The sequence below is a fragment of the Oratosquilla oratoria genome, chromosome 12 (assembly GCF_046742065.1).
Source record: "Oratosquilla oratoria isolate Oo_2021 chromosome 12, ASM4674206v1, whole genome shotgun sequence".
In the NCBI taxonomy this organism is placed as follows: domain Eukaryota; kingdom Metazoa; phylum Arthropoda; class Malacostraca; order Stomatopoda; family Squillidae; genus Oratosquilla; species Oratosquilla oratoria.
Window position 1 is genome coordinate 35,741,157 of NC_134788.1, and position 27,573 is coordinate 35,768,729.

A 27,573-nucleotide genomic window follows, 5' to 3' on the forward strand; every position below is an offset into this window, starting at 1 on the left:
AGGGTTAATTAAACAGTTTGTGAAGGCTTTTGATTTTGGAGGCGAAACTTTCCAAGAAATTTGTCTCATGTTTCCCAAGCTATCTGAGGCTAAGCTCAAGGGTGGTATGTTTGTTGGACCCCAGGTAAACAAAATGTTGAAGTCGGAGAAACTGGAAAGAGCGATGACGAAAGTTGAAAGAGAAGCTTGGTGTTCATTTCGTGATGTAGTTCGTGGATTCCTAGGAAATCACAAGGACCCTAATTATAAACAAATAGTGGCAAAGCTTATTGAGAACTTCAGGAAACTTGGTTGTCGTATGTCCTTGAAGATACATTTCTTGCATTCTCACCTAGATTTCTCCCCCGAAAACTTGGGGGCTGTTAGTGAGGAGCATGGCGAGAGATTTCATCAGGATATCGCAACTATGGAAAGAAGATATCAAGGACGATGGAATACTGCTATGATGGGAGATTACATATGGTCACTAGTCAGAAAAGACGAAAGCATGCATTCTAGAAAATCTCGATCGTCAAAGCACTTCTAATCATGAGAAGAGTCATCAAAACACTTGCAGTGCAAAGTTGTTGTCGGGAATAAATCCCGACAGAGGCATTTTTTAGAGTAAATAGACTATTATTACATATCAATATAGACATCTGTGGTTTCGGCCTCAGTTAATTTAGTGAATTGATAGCTGTAGAATTAGGATTAAAATTGAAATACAGCAATTAAGCATATCAAGCTGTATGAAATTGGTATTCTAGAGACTTAGTATATGAAAACATACATAACAGATTATACAGTATTACTTTTTCCATTTAGATAGAGTGGCCTATCATTTTTGTTTCTATATACGAAAATATTATATAAAGCATTTTGTAAGGACTCGACACCCCTTAGTTACCACAAGCCGGTTGTTCTAACCCCTCTCAGGAATGTCGAATTACCGATATGTCATTTTCATTATTAATCATTTAATTTACCACTTGGTGTCTTCTCCGTCTTGAGTATTGGTTCTGGTGTATTACCCATCTATAGTTCCTATGCATGGGGATCATATAATATATGTATCGTGCAACATTTTCACTTCAGTTAAGGTGAAGTTGTACTTCCCATAGACCCTTGGCAACGAGAGGCCAAAGGTCACTAGGCGTTCGGCACCAAGGAGGCCCCTCTGGCGCCAAAACAGGCAGTGTTGGCGTGGTTGAGTTCAAGTTGAGGACAAGACAAGTCCGAGACAAGAAATGTAATTGACCAAAGTGTTAGTGATTAGTGACTAGGGGATGATATGAATTCACCCCAATCACAGACCTCATATAAATCATGTGTGAAGTGCATATACGACGAAGCGTGTCTTAAACCAGTGAGGGGATTCTGTGAGAGAACCATTTCCCCTCAGCATACCTATATCCTTTCCCATCCCCATACTCACCCTCCATGCCACGCCCGAAGTTCGTTACGCACATCACCGTCATTAACCAGAACAAAGACGAAGATTTCCAAGTGGCCCCAAGGCCACGGTAAGTCACAAATTTAGTTCAATGAAATATTCAAACCAATATGAATAATGGAAATAATTACATATTCATAAAGATACATGATGCTTTGTGATGCCATTATACGTTTCAGGGTTCGATGAGTTCCCTGCTGTTCACAGGTACGTAGTTTTGTAGTGTTGAAAGTTGTATACAAAGTTCACGCAGAGTATCCCAGTATTAACTCGGTGGGACGGTCACCTAGATTAACTTATACCGTCAACATTCGTATTAAAAGAGATGGGAAATCTGTTGGAAGTCATAATATTCTCCACAATTGTGTTGTTTATTTTGTTCTTACTAATAGTGTAGCTCTTAAATACACTTCATATTATGAAAAAATACTAGATGTTGTATAATTATCCTTAGAATGCTAAAGTAGATCGAGTCAATTAATTAACTACTGTAGAGAAAGGTTGCGTATATAACAATAAAATATAAAATCAAGAATAAATAAATAAATGTCGATGTTACGTCAAAACTAATGTGATATTTGGATTCAGTGACACGAAATACATATATAAACATGAAAAAATACAAATAAACAAAACATGTGTTACATTGTGTTGTTTATTATACCTAGCCTCAGATTGATGTGCAGTTACAACTTAATCTATGTCCTTGATTTCCAGATATACTTATATTTGAAATCATGTATTGCTCGAGTTTGGGCTTTATCACTTCCTAAGCTAATCAAAGAATTTATACTTCTATGTAAAAAAATGTATTTCTTCACACCCTTTAGTGATCTGAATACTACAAGTACAATCTTATCACCTCTTTCTCTTCGATATTTCAAAGTTGGCAGACCCAGTAGTTTTTCCTCGTATGATTTACTTGCCAGGTTGGGGGACCAGTTTGGTTTCTGCCCTTTGTAGTCTCTGGATCTCGTGTGTGTGTGTGTAAAGGTACCATTAATTGATATAACCCATAATCGTGGGCATTGTACCTAATGTACAGTTGCCAAGTTGGGTATTTGGGCCCCCACCTCGTGACAACAAATACCCCCCTTTCTTTTCTATCCCTGTTACGGTCCTTTGCCTGGGTATATTTTCTACTTGTACTCATTTGCCCTTCATATGTAATAAACGAAAGTGCTTCGATTGTACTGTCCAAGAGTTATCTGTTATGTCTGCAAATATTACAAGTGATAGTGTAATGATTTAACCAACACAATTGTTAGTATTAATATTATTAGTATCACTGGTATTATTACTATGATCCTCGTTATCATTATAATTACCATAATCATCATTAATATTATCACATGTTTACATTTTAGATCCTTTTCCAAGCTTGTCGCCATGTTGTAAACAAAGTGTGTAAAAGTGAAAAGCATATTATTTTCTTTAAGTAAAATTATTTGCCCAGTTACTCCAGTTGAGAATACAACACTAATCGAACTGGATGAAGTTAATAAAGGTAGGATAAGTGTCTAGTAGTTGTGTTTTCTTGATATTCTTAATCGTATTAAGGCTGTTTGTAAGATAAATATGAATGACTTGGGTTAGCACATCGAAATGCAAGTTGGTAATTCACGTTGGTCCCGATTGTTTATAAGCCCTGAACTAAGGAATTGGCCAGACATCGCACCCAGCCTGTGTTGCTGGTAACATTGATTTGACAATACATAATTAACGAAATTATTAGAGGCCCACACAGTTGTACTAATATGATTAAATTGGAACCCATACTTAACGAGGATGAACGAAGAAAAAAAAAAAAAAACGGTATTTAACATCCGTCATCTTGCTTCGACAGGAATTTTTATTGGGTTTATTGGGAACAGGATAATATCTCCAGACAATAGGTGATATTCAAAACGACGATTGATTTTATACAAGAATAGAAACACCTTACAAATATTAATATACAGCATATCATCATATGGACTGGAGCTGTGCTGATTAATGGCAACTACTAAGAATTATATTATTGTAACAAATGTCAGGCATGTTCTACGTATTATTTTGTACCTGTAATCCTGGTGTAAAGTCACTTGGTCATGAAATGAAGTAATACGTCACAAGTGGTTGTTCTAAAGTGGGTTGTTGCTGCCTAGTTACATAATATAACCTAAGATGGTGATGGTCATCATCATTGACATTGTTATGATTGTATAGAATTTCACTGTTAACCTATAGTAGTTGAGAACATTCCAATGGCTCCCTGGGAAGGATAGATTGTTGTTCATGATGTTGTGGGTTGTATCATCAAATAGGAGAGGGGGCTCCACACTGGTAAGTTAATTCTATTTATGTAAAGTAGTAGAGGAAATATAATTTAAGTTCTGGGCAGAATAGATTGTTGTTCAGGGTATATTATTTTTATTATTGTGGGTCATATTACCAAATAGGAGAGGGGGCCAATCATTGGGTAGTTAATTCTGTTTATGTAAAGAAACGGAGGAAATATAATTTAAGTTCTGGGCAGAATAGATTGTTGTTCATGGTGTATTATTATTGTGGGTCATATTACCAAATAGGAGAGGGGGCCTGTCATTGGGAAGTTAATTCTGTTTATGTAAAGAAACAGAGAAAATATAATTTAAGGTTGTTGTTCATGGTGTATTATTGTTATTGTGGGTCGTATTACCAAATAGGAGAGGGGCTTGTCCTTTGGAAGTTAATTCTATTTATGTAAAGAGATAGAGGATATATAATTTAAGTTTGTAGTAATCTTACACCTAGTTGAAAGACCCATTTTCTGTCCCACTAGTTGGCGGTAAGCCCGTTGCTAGTTAGTGGTAAGCCTGTTGGGAAGATTTGAAGATGTCCGTACCCCATCGAATATAGATACAATGCAAAATTATTAGTGATACAGACCTTGCTGACAAATTATTAGATATATTCAATTAATGAACAAATCTACTTTTTTATTTCAAATGAAAAGTGTGAATAGTATGATACAATGACTGCACATTATAACAGTAATTATGAGTAATACTACATAGTACACACCAATGCAATTGCACTGGTTATCATGCCTTGTACCGCCAGGCTTAAGGTTTTGTATCCCTCGGGGGGGGGGGGCATAGGAACCCCAGGTTAAGAACCACTGATATAGATGATTTGCCGTAACGTCCACCTCGCAGGGGTAAACACGTAAAGATCCCCATAACAAGACTCCCTGGAAAATAAGAGGAGGTCCTGCTGCCAGTGTGAGGAAATGGAGGAAATGATGCCATTGAGAGAAAGTCAGCGGTTATCTCTGTTTTTTTTTTTTTTGTCTATTGCCATCATATATTGATCAAAATAAACACCACGTGTGAATGGAGCCTTCCTTGGCTCAACATTTTGCTTGCGACAGCTGTAATGACTACCATTTATTTTTTATTATTTGTTTGTAATTATTCATCTTCATTATTTACTTGATTTTCATTTATTATTATCTGTCAATTTATTATTATTTACTATTTACCTGTTTATTTATTATCTAACTATACCTATGCATTTATGTATTTTATTTATTATTCTTTATATTATTATAATTTTTACTTTATTTATTATATATATATTTTTTGCATCCAACCTAGTTATGGACCAAAAGGTCTCCTGTCGGCATGCTCTGCCGTTGTAATCCTTTGAAAACAAGGGAAATGTCGAACTAACAAAGGTCTCCATCGTCTCATGGCATTTATTTTGATGGATGTGTTGGCAATGGCCATTTTCATATATCATATATTTAATCAACTCCATTATGATTGTCAAATACTATAGCACTAATTTAATTTACCCTTCTGTTGTAACATTTGGAAAGATGTACTGATATAGAAACTGCGAAATTAGGATGGTGTTTCAAAATAGGGGTCACATGAAGAATTGTCACCTCAAAATGCCCACATGAAGGATGGATTGTCATCCTATGAGATCCCACCTGAAGAATTGTCACTCCAGTATGCCGAATATCAACAGTGGTGTAAAGATTAGGTTACGTTGAATGAGGGTTATGCTTGTTGTCATCAACTTGTACAACTGAAGAATCGTAAACCCAGGACGGCCCACTTGAAGAATTGTCACCCCAGAACGCTCACATGATGAATTGTCACCCCATGAGATCCCACCTGAACAATTGTCACCCCAGTATGCCGAATATCAAAAGTGGAATAAAGATTAGGTTAGATTGAATGAGGGTTATGCTTATTGTCATCAACTTATACAAATGAAGAATCATAAACCCAGGATGATGGCCCACATGAAGAATTGTCATCCTGTCGAAGACTGGGGTGACGATTCTTCATATGATCTGAAAATAGATACAGAAAAACGGTAAGGCCTTCCAGATTTTTTTTGGAGGGAGGGGGAATAAATGCATTGCTTGAGGATGGATAGAATTCTAGATTTACAGAAGCAAGCCAGACTCGGTATCCCGTTTCTAAATAGCATTAATTGAAAACGAAACTAGAGATTACTTTGGACTTTGGGCTGCTTTTGCCCCTTTGCGGTGTTCTTTGTTCGTGCCTGCTTTTGGGCATCTACACGCACAAGCACAATCAATGTGAATTTACGTAAATGTGTAGGTTTTGTTTTGGTAATGGTGTGTGATGTTTTGTCCTTCCAGTCGCTCTCTCTCTCTCTCTCTCTCTCTCTCTCTTTATGAAAGATAAAGACTTGCATGATATAATTGGTGAGGAACATTGTGGATTTAGGGCAGGTAGAGGTTGTATAGAAAAAGGGGAAGGATGTTTTTTGGGCTTTCATGGATCTGGAAAAGGCTTACGATAGGGTAGACAGAAAGGCACTGTGGGAGGTTATGCAGATATACGGGATAGGAGGAAAGCTTCTGGGAGCTGTCAAGAGTTTTTATGAGAGTAGTAGAGCTTGTGTCAGGATTAGAAATGGAGAGAGTGAGTGGTTGGAGGTAAAGGTGGGACTTCGTCAAGGATGCGTTATGTCGCCCTGGCTGTTCAACTTATACATGGATGGGGTAGTGCGAGAGGTAAATGCAAGGGTAGTGGGCAAGGGATTGGAGATGGTTAAAGAAAATGGAGAAAAGTGGGAGGTGAGCCAGCTGTTGTTTGTGGACGACACTGCGCTTGTGGCAGGATTGGAGGAGGGTTTGAGAAAGTTGGTGACAGAGATTGGGAGACTATGTGATAGAAGAAAGCTAAAGATAAAAGTGGGTAAAAGTAAGGTGATGAGATGTAAAAGGGGTGAAAGTGGCAGTAGACTGGATGTGAGCATTAAGGGAGAGCGACTGGAGGAAGTGAATAGTTTTAGATACTTGGGTGCAAATGTGGCAGGAAAAGGTGGAGTGAAGGTGGAGGTAGAATGTAGATTGAGAGAAGCGAGTAAATGCCTTGGTGGATGAAAGAGTGTATTGAGGAATAGACATTTGGGAATGGATGCTAAGAGGAGACTGTATGAAGGAGTGATTGTGCCAACAGCACTGTATGGGGCAGAAACATGGAACATAAGAGAAGAGAGAAGGAGTTTGAATGTGTTTGAGATGAGGTGTCTGAGAAGTATGATGGGGTTACTAGGCTGGATAGAGTGAGAAATGAGGTGAGGAGAAGAACGGGTGGAAAGGGAGCTGGGAGATAGGGTGGATGAAAGAGTATTAGGATGGTTTGGACACATGGAAAGAATGAGTGAAGAAGACTAGTAAAAGAGGTATGGAAGGCAGATGTGGAGGGAGTGAACATGAGGGGACGTCCTAGGATGAGGTGGATGGATGGGGTGAAGGGGGCTTTGGGGAAGAGAGGAATGTCTGTGGAGGAAGGACGGGAGAGGACAGAAGACAGGGGTGATTAGAGAATGGTTGTATATGGATGATGCATGAGGTGGAATGGGCCGGGGGGATGGGGGATGAGGTAGAATGTGTGAGCAAAATTTTGACGCAGCCCGAAGGGATTTCTCCCCGTCTTCTCCTTTTATGCAATGGGGGGACGGAGAGTGGGGGGTCGCCGATTTAATGAAGCGGCCTTGGTGTGGATGCGCTGTGTCTTGCAACACTGCTTCTGACCCAGGGCAGTGGACAAGGTGCAGGGATGACCCGTCATCCAGGAGGTGCTAAGATAAGAGGGAGGGTGGAGGGGTGTGGAGTGTATTCAGGGATGGAATGGGTTGGAATGATTTTATGCCTTTTCCTTTTTTGCTACCTCCCTTATAAAGGGGAAAAAGCCTTGGTATATGTATGTATAGTTTTTTCTTTTTTAAAAGTGAATGATGAATTTACATTTATATTTATTATTTTATTTCTCTTTCTCTCTCTCTCTCCTTCTTCTTCTTCTTCTTAACTCGTTGGGGCAGTCACCTAGATTAAACTTATGCTGTCAACATTATGTATTAAAAGGGATGGCAAATCTGTCAGAAGTCGTAATATTCTCGGCTACTGCCCCTGCCAATTGCCTCCTGTTGGCTGTGTACGTAGACCCAATCCCACAGGAATACATCACGGCCAAAAGTCCCATTTTTCTCGTAAGAGATATCTTTGGCGAAGGTACGAGGGCTGTAGCCCAATACTGTGAGCTCACAGTATAAGGCTACAGCCCTCGTACCTTCGCCAAAGATATCTCTTACGAGAAACACGGGACTTTTGGCCGTGACGTATTCCTGTGGGATTGGATCTACGTACACAGCCAACAGGAGGCGATTGGCAGTGGCAGTAGCCGAGAATATTACGACTTCTGACAGATTTGCCATCCCTTTTAATACATAATGTTGACAGAGTAAGTTTAATCTAGGTGCCTACCCCAAAGAGTTAATTAGAAGAAGAAGAAGAAGAAGGGGAGAGAGAGAGAGAGAGAGAGACAGACAAATAAAATAATAAATATAAATGAAATGTAAATTCATCATTCACTTTTAAAAAAGATGATATTTGTAATAACAATTTGGGTTCTTGTTTCAGATGATATTCATAATAACAATTGGTATTCTCATTTCAGATGGTATTCGTAATAACGTTTTCGTTTCTAGTTTCAGGTGGTATTCGTAATAACAGTTGGGATTCTCGTTTCAGATGAAATGTGTAATAATGATTGGAATTCTCCTTTCAGATGATATTCGTAATAACGATTGCATTTCTTGTTTCAGATGATATTCGTAATTATGATTGCGGTTCTTGTTTCAGATGGTATTTGTAATAATGATTGGGATTCTCACATCAGATGATATTGGTAGTAACGAATGCGATTCGCGTTTCAGATGATACGGCTCCCGGGCTGACGGGATGAACGGGCACCCGAAAGACGACCAGGGGCCAGGAGGAGGAGCAGGGGGAGGTGGAGGAGGAGGAGGAACGGGAGCCGGAGGTGGTGGCGGAAATGTGGGCGGAGGAGGAGCTGGAGTTTCGGGTGGAGGAACGGGAGGTGGAGGAGGAGGAAGCGGTGGTGGATCGGGCGGAGTGGCGTCATCGTCGTCAGGAGGAGGCGGATCTGCAAACAACAGTGGCGGGACAAATGGCAACGTTGCGAATGCCAACGGAGGACCCGGCAGTGGTATCAGCAACGGCAACAGCAGTGGAGGAGGGGGCGGGGGAGTGGGAAGTGGTAAGTAATGTTCGGAAAGATTTATGAATGCTCGGTTTACGTGTATTACTCTTCTGAGTCTCTGGACATTTGCTTTGTTAAATTATTCTTTTATATTTATACATACATATACCGATGGCTTTTTTCCCCCTTACAAGGGAGGTAGCCAAAGTCAAAAGACATAATTCCACTCCCACCCATTCCATCCCCAACATACTCCACTCCGCTCTACCCTCCCTCCGTCCCTCCCTCTCATCTTGGCTCCTCCTGGATGACGGGTCATCCCTCCATAAAATAAAATACATAAGATACGAGTGCACTCATACATATACCAAAGGCTTTCTTTCCCTCTTACAAGGGAGTTAGCCAAAAAACAAAGGCATAAAATCCACTCCCACCCATTCCATCCCCCACATGCTCCACCCTCTTCTAATATCACAGATACTTTATTTTAAATGTGAAAAGATTAATCATGGCACAGAGAGCAATAAGAAATATTGTTTATTAACGTTTATTACACATACATATACCAAAGGCTTTTTCCCCCTTACATGGGAGGTAGCCATAAAAATGGAGGCATAAAGACCATTCCCACCCATTCCATCCCAAATACACTCCACTCCCCTCCACCCTCTGCCTTCCCTCTTAATCTTGGCACCTCCTGCATGATGACGGGTCATCCCTGCATCTTGTCCACTGCCCTGGGTCAGAAGGAGTGTCGCAAGACACAGCACATCCACAGCAAGGCTGCTTCATAAAATCGGCAAAAAAAAAAACCCTCGCTGTCCCTCCATACAGAAAAGGAGAAGATGGGGAGAAATCCCTTCGGGCTGCATCAAATTTTGCTCACACATACTACCTCACCCCCCATCCCCCTGCCCATTCCACCTCATGCATCACAACATCATCCATATACAACCATTCTCCATTCACCCCTGTCTTCTGTCCTCTCCCGTCCTTCCTCAACTGACATTCCCCTCTTCCCCAAAGCCCCCCTTCACCCCATCCATCCACCTCATCCTAGGACATCCCCTCATGTTCACTCCCTCCATCTCTGCCTTCCATACCTCTTTTACCAGTCTTTCTTCACTCATTCTTTCCATGTGTCCAAACCATCCCATCACTCTTTCATCCACCCTATCTCCCAACTCCCTTTCCACCCCTGTTCTCCTCCTCACCTCCTCATTTCTCACTCCCTATCCAGCCTAGTAACCCCATCATACTTCTCAGACACCTCATCTAATACACATTCAAACTCCTTCTCTCTTCCTCTTTTATGTTTATTGGATTAACGTTTATTAACGAGGATTGATTTAATCCTGTATTTTAATGAGAAGGATGTGTTTGCTTTTTTTTATACAAGTGAATCAATATGCGAGTCTGTGCGGCTGAATGTACGTATGGTTGGACCCTCTGTGACCCCCAGGAAAAGGCTCACGAGTCTTATGGGGGATTGTGACCCGCAGTTTGGGAACCCCTATCGTAAAGGGACTTTGGGATATGTATATTTATGTGCTCGTATTTCTTATCTCTGAACATCTCCTTCCCTGCCGTAAAGGGGAAAGGGACTTTGGTATATACGCGTATTTACGTGCTCGTATTTCTTGCCCCTGAACGTCTCTTTCCCACAGCCGAGGAGGAGAGCAACATCTGCCGTGACTTCCTACGGAAAGTCTGCCGCCGTGGGAAACGATGCAAGTACCGGCACCCAGAGGACACGTCGGCCCTTGAGACTTTGCCCACGTCTGCCCACCGTAACGAGTTGACTTTCTGCCATGACTACCAGAATGGCCACTGCTCGCGGCAGGTCTGCAGGTTGGTGAAGTCAGGTTGATTCTGCTGGTCAGTTAAGTCAGGTCGATTCTGCAGGTCAGTTAAGTCAGGTCAATTCTGCAGGTCAGTTAAGTCAGGTCGATTCTGCAGGTCAATTAAGTCAGGTTGATTCTGCAGGTCAGTTAAGTCAGGTAAATTCTGCAGGTTGGTTATATCAGGTTGATTCTGCAGGCATCATTTTTAACCCCGTCCGACGTCCGTACTATGATGCCTACATAGGCGTCATGAGGTGCAAGTAGGTATATGACGATGCTGGCGTCTTGATTATATTTATTTTGTAGCTGTAGCCGAGCAACCCCTATATTCCGTGAACTTGCCTCGTCGTATTTTCTGTGGTTATTGATATTCAGAGTGAAGGAGAATGAGTAATACAGTTTTAATTTTCATCACACCACTTGCGTCATAAGATAAAGTCACTGCTGTATTACTGATTCTCTTTTACTCAGGGTAATGATAAACACAGAAAACATGATCAAACCAGTTCACAGAATCCGGGGGTAACTCGTGTAAAAAAAAAAAAAAAAAAAAAAAAAAAAAAAAAATATATATATATATATATATATATACATATGTATGTATATATATATATACATGTATATATATATGTATATATACATATGTATGTATATATATATATACATGTATATATATATGTATATATATATATATATATATATATATATACATGTATATATATATATGTATGTATATATATATATATGTATATATATATATATATATATATTGTCAACCATGATACACTTTAATTCTAGGCCATCTAGGCACCTACACATATATATGTATATATATATATATATATATATATATATATATATATATATATATATATATATATATATATATATATAAGGTATAGATATGTATGTATGAAAAGAAATCACAAACAACACATGGTTAATAAAGTATGCAAATAACCACTAGGAAAATCAGAACTTGATTACCAAATGTTTTCAGCTATTTAAGCCATTTAAAAAAAATTTGGTTACCAAGTTCTAATTTTCCTAGTGGACACACGATATATAGATATGTGTGTGTATATATGTATATATATATATATATATATATATATATGTATGTATGTATGTATGTATATTTATACATATACAGGAATACCTCACTATATGACCGAGTATGATGGGGGTTACTAGGCTAGATAGAGTGAGAAATGAGGAGGTGAGGAGGAGAACAGGGTTGGAAAGGGAGTTGGGAGATAGGGTTGATGAAAGAGTATTAGGATGGTTTGGACACATGGAAAGAATGAGTGAAGAAAGACTAGTAAAAGAGGCATGGAAGGCAGATGTGGAGGGAGTGAACATGAGGGGACATCCTAGGATGAGGTGGATGGATGGGGTGAAGGGGGCTTTGGGGAAGAGGGGAATGTCTGTGGAGGAAGGACGGGAGAGGACAGAAGACAGGGGTGAATGGAGAATGGTTGTATATGGGTGATGCTGTGATGCATGAGGTGGAATGGGCGGGGGGATGGTGGATGACGTAGTATGTGTGAGCAAAATTTGATGCAGCCCAAAGGGATTTCTCCCCGTCTTCTCCTTTTATGCATGGGGGGACGGAGAGGGGGGGTCGCCGATTTAATGAAGCGGCCTTGCTGTGTCTTGCGACACTACTTCTGACCCAGGGCAGTGGACAAGGTGCAGGGATGACCTGTCATCCAGGAGGTGTTAAGATAAGAGGGGGGTGTGGAGTATATTCAGGGATGGAATGGGTGGGAGTGATGTTATGCCTTTTCCTTTTTGGCTACCTCCCTTGTAAGGGGGAAAAGCCTTGGTATATGTATGTATGTGTGACTGAGTGCTATAAAGTAGGTTAAAACAAATGTTGTGTGCATATATGTGAAAGCCCCCAGGAGGCAAAAAAAAAATTGAGCGGTGGGGAGCGGGTTGACAGGGTCCATGAACACAACAACCGTTTACGTACATGTAAAACCCACCTCCATATATGAATTTTTGCTTTGCGACCAGTCAGCTGGGAACACAAGCCGGTTGTATAGCGAGATATTCCTGTATATAGACATACATATACCAAAGGCTTTTTCCCCCTTACAAGGGAGGTAGCCAAAAAGAAAAAGGCATAAAAACCATTCCCACCCATTCCATCCCTAAATACACTCCACACCCCTCCACTCTCCCTCTCATCTTAGCACCTCCTGGATGACGGGTCATCCCTGCACCTTGTCCACTGCCCTGAGTCAGAGGCAGTGTTGCAAGACACAGCACATCCACAGCAAGGCCGCTTCATTAAACCGGCGACCACCCCCTCTCCGTCCCCTCATGCAGAAAAGAAGACGGGGAGAAATCCCTTCAGGCTGCGTCAATTTTCTTCTCTCACATACCTCCCCACCCCCCACCCACTCCACCTCATGCATCACAAAATCATCCACATATAGAAATATATATATATATATTTATTTAATTAAGATGCCGATGCCAGCATTCTCATGTGCCCACTCATGCCTACGTAGGCATCATCATACTGAAGTGGTGAATGCCCTCACTCATTGTCAGAAGTGCTGTTTAGTGTTTCCGTACCAGTTCCCTTCGGAAGAGTTAAAGGTCGCTCTAAGATCAACGAAACGGTCAGACGACAGCTGGGACACGAGTAATTCCTCTCCTGTTTTCTTTGACAGATTCATCCACTGTACGTGCGAGGACGAGAACTATTACCTGCGTACGGGCGACATGCCGCCCCACATTCTGGACCAGGCCATCCGCAAGGGCCAGCTGGTGGACATAATGCTGAACGGCCTTGTGCCGATCTGCAAGGTGAGGAAGATCCTTGTCGTTCTCAAAATATAATCTTTGGCATTATTCCTGTTCATCAGTTCGTTGCCTTGAGTTTTTTCTTGCAGTACTTAACATCTAGGAGGTGCCAAGGTAAAAGGGAGGGTAGAGGGTGGAGGGGAGTGGAGTGCATGAGGGATGGAATGGGTGGGAATGGTTTTTATGCCTTTGTTTTCTGGCTACTTCCCTTATAAGGGAAAAAAAAGCCTTTGGTATATGTATGGTATGTATGTACTTAACATCCCAGGGTGAGATGGATGGATGGGGTAAAAGGGGCTTTGGGGAAGAGGGTAATGTCTGTGGAGGAAGGACTGGAGAGGACAGAAGACAGAGGTGAATGGAGAAGGGTTGTGTATGGATGATGATGTGATCCATGAGGTGGAAAGGGTGGGGGGATGGGGGTGAGGGAGTATGTGTGAGAAATAAATTGACGCAGCCCAAAGGGATTTCTCCCTGTCTTCTCGTTTTTTGCATGAGGGGATGGAGAGGGAGGGTCACCAAACTAATGAACTAGCCTCACTGTGGATGTGCTGTGTCTTGCGACACTGCCACTGACCCAGGGCAGTGGACAAGGTGCAGGGATGACCCGTCATCCAGGAGGTGCCAAGATGAGAGGGAGGGGGGAACAAGGGTGAATGGGAGTGAAGTATGTTGGGATAGAATGGGTGGGAGTGGATTTTATGCCTTTTGACTTTGGTGGACAAGGTGCAGGGATGACCCGTCATCCAGGAAGTGCTAAGATAAGAGGGAGGGTGGAGGGGTGTGGAGTGTGATAGGGATGGAATGGGTGGGGATGATTTTATGCCTTTTTCTTTTTGGCTAACTCCCTTGTAAGGGGGAAAAAGCCTTGGTATGTATGTATGACTTTGGCTACCTCCCTTGTAAGGGGGGAAAAAAGCCCTTAGTATATGGACGTATATTGAGAGAAGCGAGTAAATGCCTTGGTGGATTAAAAAGTGTAATGAGGAATAGACATTTGGGAATTGATGCTAAGAGGAGAGTGTATGAAGGAGTGATTGTGCCAACAGCACTATATGGGGCAGAAACATGGAACGTAAGAGAGGAAGAGAGAAGGAGTTTGAATGTGTTTGAGATGAGGTGTCTGAGAAGTATGATAGGGGTTACTAGGCTGGATAGAGTGAGAAATGAGGAGGTGAGGAGGAGAACAGGGGTGGAAAGGGAGTTGGGAGTTAGGGTGGATGAAAGAATGATGGGATGGTTTGGACACTTTGAAAGAATGAGTGAAGAAAGACTAGTAAAGGAGGTATGGAAGGCAGATGTGGGGGGAGTGAATATGAGGGGGTGACCTAGGATAAGATGGATGGATGGGGTGAAGGGGGCCTTGGGGAAGAGGGGAATGTCTGTTGAGGAAGGACGGGAGAGGACAGAAGACAGGGGTGAATGGAGAACGGTTGTATATGGGTGATGCTGTGATGCATGAGGTGGAATGGGCGGGGGGATGGCGGGTGAGGTAGAATGAGTGAGAAATAAATTGATGCAGCCTGAAGGGATTTCTCCCCCTCTTTTCTTTTTCTGCATGAGGGGATGGAGAGGGGGGTCGCCGATTTAATGAAGTGGCCTTGCTGTGGATATGCTGTGTCTTGCGACACTACCACTGACCCAGGGCAGTGGACAAGATGCAGGGATGACCCGTCATCCAGGAGGTGCTCAGATGAGAGGGAGGGTGGAGGGGTGTGGAGTGTATTAGGGATGGAAGAATGGGTGGGAATGGTTTTTATGCCTTTTTCTTTTTGGCTACCTTTCCTGTACGGGCAAAAAAGCCTTTGGTAAATGTATGTATGTATGTATGTATGCATTAATTTGAAAGTGGCATTACACAAAGAGGTTTGGGGGTTGAGATTAATGGCTACAGAGATGAGAGGAACAGATTTATTACAATTCATAATATAAAACTGATGTTTTATAAGGAGTGTGCACTGTATAACTTTAAAAGAGTAAACTAGGGCCATATAAAGCGTAAATTCAATTGCAGTCAGAGTCGGTATAGTTTTAACAACTCCAACTCCTACTCCAGAAGACCCTTAATCGTCCACAGACCTGCTTGTAAGGGTCCCAGGTATATGTATGTAAGTGTACTCACTCTCTCGCTCGCTCAATCCACTCCTCCCCTTCCTTCGCTAGGACTTCTTGATGGGCGAGTGCACGCGTCGCCGAGGCGGCAAGTGCAAGTTCCGCCACCTGAGCAAGTCCGAGTACGAGAAGGAGATCTACGGATCTGGCCGTGAGGACGACCATCACCACCACCAACGGACTGGCCAGGACCAGCACCAGCTTCAGGTGAGTTGAGTTTACGGGTGAGGGCACGGGAGCTTGCCGGGGAAAAGCCGAGTAGTTTAGGGCACTGTTACTTGCGGCAGAGGTTGAGGGGATGGGATTTGAACCCTGCCACCGGTGAAGTTGAACCAAGGGCATGGTTTGTTAACTTCCGTGCTACAGAGTCTTTTTGAAGGGGTGCAGTTCTAGCCTCCCATTAATTATGGGAGTGAATTTTATGACTGGTTTTTTGGCTACCTCCCTTGTAAGGGAAAAAAAGCCTTTCGTATATGAATGTATGTGTGCTGTATGTATTTATGTATATATGTACAACACTGAATGGGTCCCAGTGATTAGAGATACATTTTAACAACCACAATGCACTTTAATACTAAGCCATCAACATCGGGAGACCCAATGGTGGCAACATGCAGAAATTGAAACGTGGTATGACCAAGGACTCAAACTATCTCTCTTGATGGAGCAATGGTTTAAGTCACTACAGCACTTGTTATGCACTAACCAGGTTTGAGTCCTTGGTCGTACCACGTTTCAATTTCTGCATGTTGCCTCCATCGGGACACCCGATGTTGATGGCTTAGAATTAAAGTGCATTGTGGTTGATAAATGTGTATATGTATATATATATATATATATATATATATATATATAAATATATATGTATATATATATATATATATGTATATATATATATATATGTATGTAATATATATATATATATATATATATATATATGTATATATAAACATATATATGTATATATACATGTATATATATATATATAATATATATATGTATATATATATATATATATATATATATATATATATACATATATATATATTATATATATATATATATATATATATATATATATATATATATATATATATATATATATATATATATATATATATATATGTATATTGTATATTTTGGGTGCAGATTCTCAATAATACACACTGTGTTAAACACAACGGCATTTTGGCTTTGATTAATCTCCTTACTAAGATTTTCAAGTTTTCTCACAGTAGATCTCATTTCAGGGGGGGGGGGGGGTTTAAATACAAGCCTTTCATAGTCTTCCATATTTAATTTGACGTTTCGACTTCGAAGATGACTCCCCGAAGTCGAAACGTCAAATATATATATTTACTATAATAGACTAGTAGCCTCTGTCCGTCTGTTTGTTTTGCAGATAGACCCCCATAACCATATATATTTTGATACCCTATCCCACCGGGTACTTGGATGACTATATTTCATTTCCAATTTTTTTTTATTTTGGTTAGGGTGAAGGGTTCAGTTTAGGTGGGTTATGGTTAGGTGAGTGATTATTCACGAACTACTCCTAGGAGTTTGAATGTGTTTGAGATGAGGTGTCTGAGAAGTATGGTGGGGGTTACTAGGCTGGATAGAGTGAGAAATGAGGAGGTGAGGAGGAGAACAGGGGTGAAAAAGGAGCTGGGAGATAGGGTTGATGAAAGAATATTAGGATGGTTTGGACACATGGAAAGAATGAGTGAAGAAAGACTAGTAAAAGAGGTATGGAAGGCAGATGTGGAGGGAGTGAACATGAGGGGACGTCCTAGGATGAGGTGGATGGATGGGGTGAAGGGGGCTTTGGGGAAGAGGGGAATGTCTGTTGAGGAAGGAAGGGAGAGGACGGAAGACAGAGGTGAGTGGAGAATGGTTGTGTATGGATGATGTTGTGATTGCATGAGGAGGAATGGGCGGGGGGGTGGGGTAGTATGTGTGAGCAAATTTTGACGCAGCCCGAAGGGATTTCTCCCCGTCCTCTCCTTATATGCAAGGGGGGACGGAGAGGGGGGGTCGCCGATGAAATGAAGCGGCCTTGCTGTGGATGTGCTGTGTCTTGCGACACTGCTTCTGACCCAGGGCGGTGGGCAAGGTGCAGGGATGACCCGTCATCCAGGAGGTGCTCAGATGAGAGGGAGGGTGGGAGGGGTGTGGAGTGTATTTAGGGATGAAATGGGTGGGAGTGTTTTTATGCCTTTCCCTTTTTGGCTACCTCCCTTGAAAGGGGGAAAAAGCCTTGGTATATGTATGTACTCCTAGGTTTTTGCAGATTGACTCCTATAACCATATATATTCTGAAACCTTATAACCCAATGTACTTGGAAAACTATCTTTCATTTGTCTGTCTGTTTGTTGAGGAACTCATAGGGTTTTGCATATAGACCCCCATAACCATATATATTCTGATACCCTATCACTTCAAGTACTTGGATAACTATATTTAATTTTGAAAAACATATATTTTGGTTAAGGTTAAGGGTTAAAGTTAGGTGGGGTATGGTTAGGTTAGAGATTATTCACAAACTCCTCCTAGGGTTTTGCAGATAGACCCCTATAACCATATATATTCCAAAACCTTATTTAAGGGTTAAAGTTAGGTGGGGTATGGTTAGGTTAGAGATTATTCACACACTCCTCCTAGGTTTTTGCAGATAGACCCCTATAACCATATATATTCTGAAACCTTATAACCCAAGGTACTTGGATTACTATCTTTTATTTGTCTGTCAATTTTTGTTTGTATGTTCACGAACTCCTCCTAGGGTTTTGCAGGTAGACCCCCTTAACTATATATATTCTGATACACTATCCCTCCAGGTACTTGGATAACTATGTTTCATTTAAAAAAATATATTCGGGTTAAGGTTAAGGGTAAAAGTTAGGTGGGGTATGGTTAGGTTAGGGATGATTCAGGAACTCGCAGCAATGCACAGGTAATTTGGCTTGTATATATTTATTTATTTATTATTGTTTTTTTATATTTTATTTTTTCCCGCAGTTGGAGCTGGATAATCCCCACTACGGAGTTCCTCCCCCCGAAGCAAAGCGGTTCTGCTTCGACGTCAAGCCGCCTCTGCCTCCGCTGCCCCCAGAGTTTGTCCGGGATCGGCCCCTCCCTCCGCCCCCAGACTTCATGCGGGGTGGTCCCGTCGACGACCTCTGTGGCGGACGAGGTGGTGGTGGTGGAAGCGGCGGTGGCGGTGGCGGCGGTGGTGGTGGTGGCAGCGGTGCCGGGGGCGGCGGCAGTGGAAACTCGGGTAGCGGTGGTGGAGGCAGCGGGGGTGGTGGCGGAGGGGGTGGAAGCGGAGGTGGAGGCGGAGGGGGAAGTGGCGGTGGTGGTGGCGATTTGCTGTGCCGCGACCTACGTGATTACCGGGATCGCGAGCGGGACCGGGATCGGCGAGGCCTGGAAGAAATCTTGGTCCTTCGCAAACAGCTGGAGGATGCCAAGAAGGACAATTCCGCCCTCAAGAAGGAGATCAACGACCTCAGGGCCACCAACGAGTTCCTCTTAGATCAGGTGGGTCCTTGTGGCTGGAGCAGCAACTCCCAAACGAGGGAGAAGGTAGTTACATCGTTGAAGGTGGTGGATGGGAGTGGAGTACATGGGGGTGGAATGGGTGGGAGTGGTTTCTATGCCTTTGTCTTTTGGCTGCCTCCCATGTAAGGGGGAAAAAGCCTTTGGTATATGTATGTTTCTAAGGGAAAGGGTGTCCTATCTCTGTATCTCCCACTATCTAATTTGCTCTTAAATTTGTGTATTGTTTTTGTACACACTATTGTTTCATCCAGTGTGTGCAAAAACAATACACAAATTTAAAGACAAATTAGACATGCGAGATACAGAGATGGGATAGCACAAGCATAGCTCCCCTTTCCATAAGATATAACTAGGTAAAAACTGTAATGACTATCATTTATTTGATATTATTTGTTTATTTGTTTTGTTATCATATGTCCGTTTGTTTATTATTATTTCCTTGATTCTCATTTATTATTAGTTATATGTCAATTTATTATTATTTACTATTTACCTGTTTGTTTATTATTTAACTATACCTGTGCATTTATTTATGTATTTTATATATTATTTATATTATAGATTTATTTTTTCATTTATTTATTTATCATTATTACAATTTTAATGCAGGGGTAGTGGGTCAGGGATTGGAGATGGTTAAAGAAAATGGAGAAAAGTGGGAGGTGAGCCAGGTGTTGTTTGCGGACGACACTGCACTTGTGGCAGGATCGGAGGAGGGATTAAGGAAGTTGGTAACAGAGTTTGGGAGAGTGTGTGATAGAAGAAAGCTGAAGATAAATGTGGGTAAAAGTAAGGTGATGAGATGTACAAGGGGTGAAAGTGGCAGTAGACTGGAAGTGAGCGACAGGAGGACGTGGATAGTTTTAGATACTTGGGTGCAAATGTGGCAGGAAAAGGTGGAGTGAAGGTGGAGGTAGAATGTAGATTGAGAGAAGCGAGTAAATGCCTTGGTGGATTAAAAAGTGTAATGAGGAATAGACTGGAAGTGAGCGACAGGAGGAAGTGGATAGTTTTAGATACTTGGATGCAAATGTGGCAGGAAAAGGTGGAGTGAAGGTGGAGGTAGAATGTAGATTGAGAGAAGCGAGTAAATGCCTTGGTGGATTAAAAAGTGTAATGAGGAATAGACATTTGGGAATGGATGCTAAGAGGAGACTATATGAAGGAGTGATTGTGCCAACAGCACTGTATGGGGCAGAAACATGGAACATAAGAGAGGAAGAGAGAAAGAGTTTGAGATGAGGTGTCTGAGAAGTATGATAGGGGTTACTAGGCTGGATAGAGTGAGAAATGAGGAGGTGAGGAGGAGAACAGGAGTGGAAAGGGGGTTGGGAGATAGGGTTGATGAAAGAGTATTAGGATGGTTTGGACACATGGAAAGAATGAGTGAAGAAAGACTAGTAAAAGAGGTATGGAAGGCAGATGTGGAGGGAGTGAACATGAGGGGACGTCCTAGGATGAGGTGGATGGATGGGGTGAAGGGGGCTTTGGGGAAGAGAGGAATGTCTGTTGAGGAAGGACAGGAGAGGACAGAAGACAGGGGTGAATGGAGAATGGTAGTATATGGATGATGTTGTGATGCATGAGGTGGAATGGGCGAGGGGATGGGGGGTGAGGTAGTATGTGTGAGTAAATTTTGACGCAGCCCGAAGGGATTTCTCCCCATCTTCTCCTTTTATGCATGGGGGGACGGAGAGGGAGGGTCACATATTTAATGAAGCGGCCTTGCTGTGGATGTGCTGTGTCTTGCGACGCTGCTTCTGACACAGGGCAGTGGACAAGGTGCAGGGATGACCTGTCATCTAGGAGTTGCTAAGATGAGAGGGAGGGTTGAGGGGTGTGGAGTGTATTCAGGGATGGAATGGGTTGGAATGATTTTATGCCTTTTCCTTTTTGGCCACCTCCCTTGTAAGGGGGAAAAACCCTTGATATATGTATGTATGTATAGTTTTTATTTATTCATTTATTTATTTATCATTATTATGATTTTTTTTTTTTTTTTTGCATCCGACCTAGATATGGACCAAAAAGTCTCCTGTCGACATGCTCCGCCTTTGTAATCCTTAAATACATCCACCACTCTGTGGGGGGAAAGCTTTTTTTTTTTTTTTTTTTTTCTCTCCAAGTCTCCTCTATAACTGTCCATTTCGAGCTTCCTTCCATGTCCTCTTGTATTTCTTCTACCCCAATTTAGTAAGTCATCTCTATCAGGGATTTCTATACCTCTCTTAAGTCTGTAGATAGTCAACATGTCACCTCTTTCTCTCCTTTGTTCCAGAGCTGGTAATTCTAGTTTTGACAATCTGTCTTTGGGATTTGTGCAAGAGGTGTAAGATGCTCAATTTAATTTACATCATGAGCCCATCGATTATACCTTCCCCTCACCGTATTAACTGTCACCCGCAGTGCGAAGTGACAAAGCACAAGATTTTCTGTTCTCTCTTGGGAATCACTGATGTTCCACATATCTGTGTGACTTTTGATGTTGAGTTCCTTTCGAGTGGACGTGCCATGTCTTCCATGAGGGGGATGGAGAGGGGGGGGTCGCTGATTTAATGAAGCAGCCTTGCTGTGGATGTGCTGTGTCTTGCGACACTGCCTCTGACCCAGGGTAGTGGGCAAGGTGCAGGGATGAGCCGTCATCCAGGAGGTGCCAAGATAAGAGGGAGGGAGAAGGGTGGATGAGAGTGGAGTATGTTGGGGGATGGAATAGGTGGGAGTGGTTTCAATGCCTTTGCTTTTTGGCTGCCTCCCTTGTAAAGGGGAACGAGCCTTGGGTATGTGTTTATAACTTCTCCAAAAGCATATATATGTATGTACATATACATGCAGTTTACGAATATTAAGAACATAAGAATGAAGGAGACTGCAAGAGACCCTAAGGCCTACACTAGGCAGCTCCATATCCATCACCACCTGTCATCCCCATCCATAAAGTTGTTTAACAGGTTCTTAAAACAACCGTGCTTACTACACGGTTACTAATTCTATTCTAAATCGTCTTGCCTATTCCCCGTAGGTGACATCTCTCCGGCTGAGTAAGGTGGCGAGCAGCGTGGCTGCGGTGACGATGCCGACCGTGAGCCTGGCCTCGACCATTCCCGTGGCGACTAGTGTCCAGCCCCTCACCCAGCAACAGCTCTCTCAGCCGCTCCCGACCACCATCACCTCGGACGGATCCGTGGTGGCTCTGGCGGCGCCGCCCCCGCCGGGACCTCCGGGACCGCCTCCTACGGCCCAGCCGCCCCCGCAATCCCTGGCTCCGCCCTCGCAGCAGGTGCCGGTGCCGCCTCCGGCCCCGCCGTCTGTCGTCGGCTCCGTGGGCGGCGTGCAGGTCTCGCTGTCGCAGGCCCCGGCTCTCACTGCCGTCTCCCTCTCGACTGTAACGCTCAACCCGACCATTGCCCCGGCTACCTCCATGGCGCCGTCGCTGGCGCCCCCGCCCACGCAGCCCAACCTCCAAGCCATGTCCATGAGCGGGGCCACAGGCCACCTCGTGTCGTACCCGATCATGTCTCAGCCCCAGGCGCTTCGCCCCCAGCTCCAGTGAGCCCGCGTTTGCTGCTGCCGCTGGCGCAGAGGCTGGACCCAAGCACCAGCGGTAGCAGGTAGGCGGAAGTGGCGGAAGACGGAGAAGGAGCAGGGCTGGAGCGGGAGGAAGAGGCGAGACTTCTTCCACAGGAAGTACAACTGTGCGGGTTGAACCTCGATCGAACAGAGACCCGCATTTAACAGCAATTTATGGAAAAAAAGAAAGACGATGCAACTCTCCCCCTGCTGTGTAATCTTCATTTGCAAACGCACCCATGTGTACACCATGTACGGAAAATGCAACGTTGACCCACAGATAGTTTGCAATATATTTTTGCATTCATGATCCTGTACAGGCATTACTTGATATAAATTTGTATTTTTGTTATCGTTTCGTTTAATGGGAGTTTGTATTCGGTGACATGGGCGAGGGTCGATGATTGTTGGTAAATCAAATCGAGGTTCAACCGGTGGTAGTTGGTGAATAGAGGGTAGAGGGAGTTGCTTAATCTCCGTCAGGGGCCTTGAGGAGCCTCAGACATCAGTCACACCAACTGTACAACCAGTTTCCGACCACCTTAGACCAAACGTCAAGAGATCGGTCAGCAATACCATTGTTCAATCGATCTTTGATTGGTGGACGACCTTCAAAGGAATCTCTGGCATCCAAACTGGTCGTAGGTGGTTTTCGATATAACGTGGACAACCACCAGGGAGCAGTCTTGCTCGGCCGACCAGCTACGACCTTTTTACCGCTGGCTGAGCGGGTTAGGGCGTCGTTACCTGTGGCAAAGGTCAAGGGGATGGTGGTTCGAACCCTGCCAATGGCAAAGTTGAACTAAGGGATTGGTTCGTTAAATTCCATGCCACAAAGCCCTACCTGGAATTGGCTGGCGACCACCTGGTTGGAAATGGGTCGTAAGCTTGGTGTGACTGGGCCCTTAACGAAAGGAATGGACGATCAGTCACCAGCAGGAGGCATTGGCGCTTTAGAGCCAACCCACAGGAGGGGCAGGCGGGCATGTTTGCTGTGCCCACTTGCCATGCCGATTTGTCGTCACGATTCCCTCCCAGAACAGCAGGGTTTGGGATCAAGAGCCCCTCAATTCCTGTGGAAGAGTTATACCCCTCATTTGCTCCGAGGCATGGCAGTGCATTTCATCATTGTCATCGTCATCAATCAGTCATCGTTTTCATCGTCATCAGTCATCATCTAGCATGCACCTTTGTCGACTTACGGCTTGCCACAGCATGCATCACTTCTCTGTCACTTCGAGGAAGACGAGCAGATACTACGAGAAAATATTTTTGAGATGACCCAAGGGAGGTTGAAGGTCACTAGTGTGCCACGGGTGGCGGATTGACCAATCGAGATGTCTGCTATCTCTTGCCGCCAACCACTCTGATTGCCAGACCATGCCTTCTATCCTCGAAACCTAAGTATTGCAATTCCTTCTACGGGGTCCTCAGGTCGCTTCAGGGTGCCTTTGGGTTCTGCCAAAAACACGGGAGCATTACGGTTACGCTCCTTGCTCGTGTAGGAGAGTGTGCAGTGGGTACCCGGTGACCAGTCGTAAAGACGGCCTTGGATCTGCCGAGCCCTCGGTACTCAGGGGGAAGAAGTGGAAGAGTAGAGTACGAGTCCACATTTGAGTCATGTGCCTCTGTCCTGAGGAGAAGCGTAAAGGGGAATAGTCCACGAAGCGGACTTGTTCTGAAACGAAAAGTCGTGTGAGGTGGTGGTGCCGCCGCTGCATTCGGACAACTCTGAATCCCCTTTGCCGTTAGCTGGGGCTCAGGAACCTGCGATGCCCACGATGTAGACTGCGTCCCAAGGTGCCACCGAGGAAGTGCAGTAGTTTGTGTGACGACTGAAGGTGGAAAAACAGTTTGTGCGATTTAAGGTGAAAAATGGCAGTCACGAAAGTATACAAACACTCGAATGCAACCCATGCGACCTGTTATCAGGTCTGGAAAGTGAGAGTTTCAAAGTCGAGGTTTGGTTCATCGCTGGATTCCAGGCCTACGAGTGAACAGGCAAGCGAGAGGAAGCTAAGCCTTACAAACTTGTTCTAGGATTGCGGAGCTTTCAAGAATTGCGAAAATAAACTTTGATTGGATTCTCCGGGACTTTTGTGTGTAGCGTTTCTTCACTGTCCAGTTAACCCAATAAGACATAGGTGTCGACTTGATTATTTTTATTTTGCGTAACCCCAGACCATTGTTGTCGACTTTTGAACGACCTCTGGGCATTAGAGCATGGAAAACTATCTTGGTTACCGCTGTTAACCACTTCAGTACGATGACGCCTACGTAGGCGTCATGAAGCATGAGTAGGTACACGAGAATGCCGGCGTCGGCGACTTGATTACATATATATTTTTTTTGTAGCTGTGCATGAATTACCCCTGGATTCTATGAACTGGTTTGATGACGTTCTCTGGTTTTATTGTTACTCTGAGCAAAAGAGAACGAGTAATGCAGCAGTGGATTTATGTTTTATAGTGCGAGTGGTGTGATGCATCGTACATATGGCAGCCGATGCTGCTCGCTAAAATTTCACTCGTACTGAAGTGTTTAAAGCACGGGGTATCTTGGTTACCACTATTAAGGCAAATTTTCTTTGTAATGATTTTGTTCTCTCGGATGCCAGATAATCTTAGTTTTGAGGACTCTTTCCCTGAATTTTTATATTTTTTCCTCCTGGCTACACCTATGGGCTTTATCAGGTTAATTATTAAGGAGTTATTTCTGATGACGGAGATCACGTCTCGGTGTCCTTTGTTTGGTGCTGTTTTACGTCTGTGTTGTTATGGCTACAGTTATATGAAAAATAATTGTGGCCACCATAATGTTTAGGTCGTCAAGACTTAAGGATGTGGATGTTGCCAAGACAGAGAGGAAAGGTGTTGTGGACGTGATTCAGATCCTGTTTTGTAACAGAAGTCCTTGCGAGACAAAAGAAACCGTTTTGTTGCAGCAAGCAAATGCTTGATAATCTAGCACCCGGCAGGCGATTTTATTTGAGTGAGAGAACTCCGATGGGTACCCTTCCACCAGGATCCTCCCGTCCTCTCTCTAAAAAGAAGACGGATCAGGAACGTTCCCTCTAAGCTGTGCACGCGCACATATGTTTTACAAGTAACGCACGCAAAGAAAAAAATGGACGCACACAAGGTTTTCAAGTGATATTAAAATCCATTCAATATAGAAGTTCCACCCAAACATAGACTTGTAAATTCTCTACAAATATGGTAACTTGCCAACCGTCAAACCAATATATATATATATATATATATATATATATATATATATATATATATATATATATATATATATATATTCTCTTATAATTCAAGCACTTCCATTCCAAACGAAACGACTTTGTTACCATGGGAGCCCACATACTTTTCAGAGGAGGCAAAGTTTGCACACACTCACAGGAAAACATTAGAGGGAACGTTGCTGACCAGTTTCAACTACCCATTCTTAAATCTTTAACCAATTCAAGGATACTGGTACTGATTATTAGTATTGAAATAGAATTCTTCCTCCTCTCAGCTATGAGGAAAGTGAAAACAAGAAGAGAGGAGGGGGGGGGATGTCTGAAGAAAATCCTTTTTAATCGTGCAGCGAATTCTCCCACCGTCATTCTGGGTAAGATCCGTGACCAAGATGGTGGTCGTCTTTAATAGTTTGTGGGCGAGAGGTTTTCCCTCGCATGAATAAAGTCATCAGCCCTTTGAACCAAGTTGAATGATATTCGCAAGTGCAAGGACATTCTTCAGTGGTTTTATAACTGTTAAAACATCAGTGGAGGATTTGGATCTTTCTTGCTGCTTTGAGAATATAATTCCTTAATTTAGAGCCTCGCAGAATGTTTTTCGGTGCCTGTATACCCACTTTTTACTTCTTAAACTACTTGGCAACTGTCGCAGCACAGCATTGTTAGAATTTTGTAACCTTTTTTATATATTTGTTTCATATACACTTTTTTTTTTTTTTTTTTGTACAAGAAGCTTCAAAAATCATCTCACCAAACTTTAATTCTTGTTCTAAACATTTTTGTACAAGAAGTTTCAAAAATCATCTCGCCAAACTTTTTTACTATCTTTAATTCTTGTTCTAAACATTTTTGTACAATGTGAAATCAACTTCCCCAGACATTTACTGTGAATGGAATATACCTCATATCAACAATCTGTCAAGAACCCCTTTGTTTCAGTGATGTCTTCTGCAGATTTTGGTGCCAGTGTTGCTCAGCAGACGGGCAGACTTGTCACGAGGCATCTTAATTGATTAAATTGAGTGGTTCTTAACCCAGGGGCACCCGCACCCTCATGTGGTACAAAACCTTGAACCCTTTGGTGGGTTGGGGGGTATGAGACATGATAGCCAGTGCAAGTGGCACTGTATATTTACCATGAGAAAGCAAAGCAAGGTTTGTATCACTGTCGTTTTCATATGTTTGCTTTGTATTTGTGTTGGATGGAAATACGAGGACATTTTTTCTGAGATATTGAGGGGTACTAAGGGCACCGAAGAAGGTTAAGAACCACATCGTTAATCACATCACTGGTACGCTGCACTGAATGGAATCTGTACTTTGCTTGAGTGACTTTTTTTTTTTTTTTTTTTAATACTTTCTGGTGGATATACACGATTCCACATGACCAAAAGGTTTGTTGTTGGTGCGAGACTACTGTATGTAGGCATAAGAAAACTTGGCCATCTCGACACTCTCTTTCATTA

General features: G+C 42.9%; 1 protein-coding gene across 1 annotated transcript; it reads left to right on the plus strand.

Moving 5' to 3' along the window:
• Nucleotides 1–2,817: 2,817 nt before the first annotated feature.
• On the plus strand, nucleotides 2,818–27,558 carry LOC143031390 (uncharacterized). Its single transcript, XM_076195140.1, has 7 exons — nucleotides 2,818–2,939; nucleotides 8,663–9,006; nucleotides 10,617–10,800; nucleotides 13,481–13,616; nucleotides 15,777–15,932; nucleotides 18,748–19,269; nucleotides 22,310–27,558. The coding sequence occupies exons 2-7, from the start codon at nucleotides 8,688–8,690 to the stop codon at nucleotides 22,838–22,840; spliced, it is 1,848 nt and encodes a 615-aa protein (XP_076051255.1). The 5' UTR covers nucleotides 2,818–2,939; nucleotides 8,663–8,687; the 3' UTR covers nucleotides 22,841–27,558.
• Nucleotides 27,559–27,573: the final 15 nt, after the last annotated feature.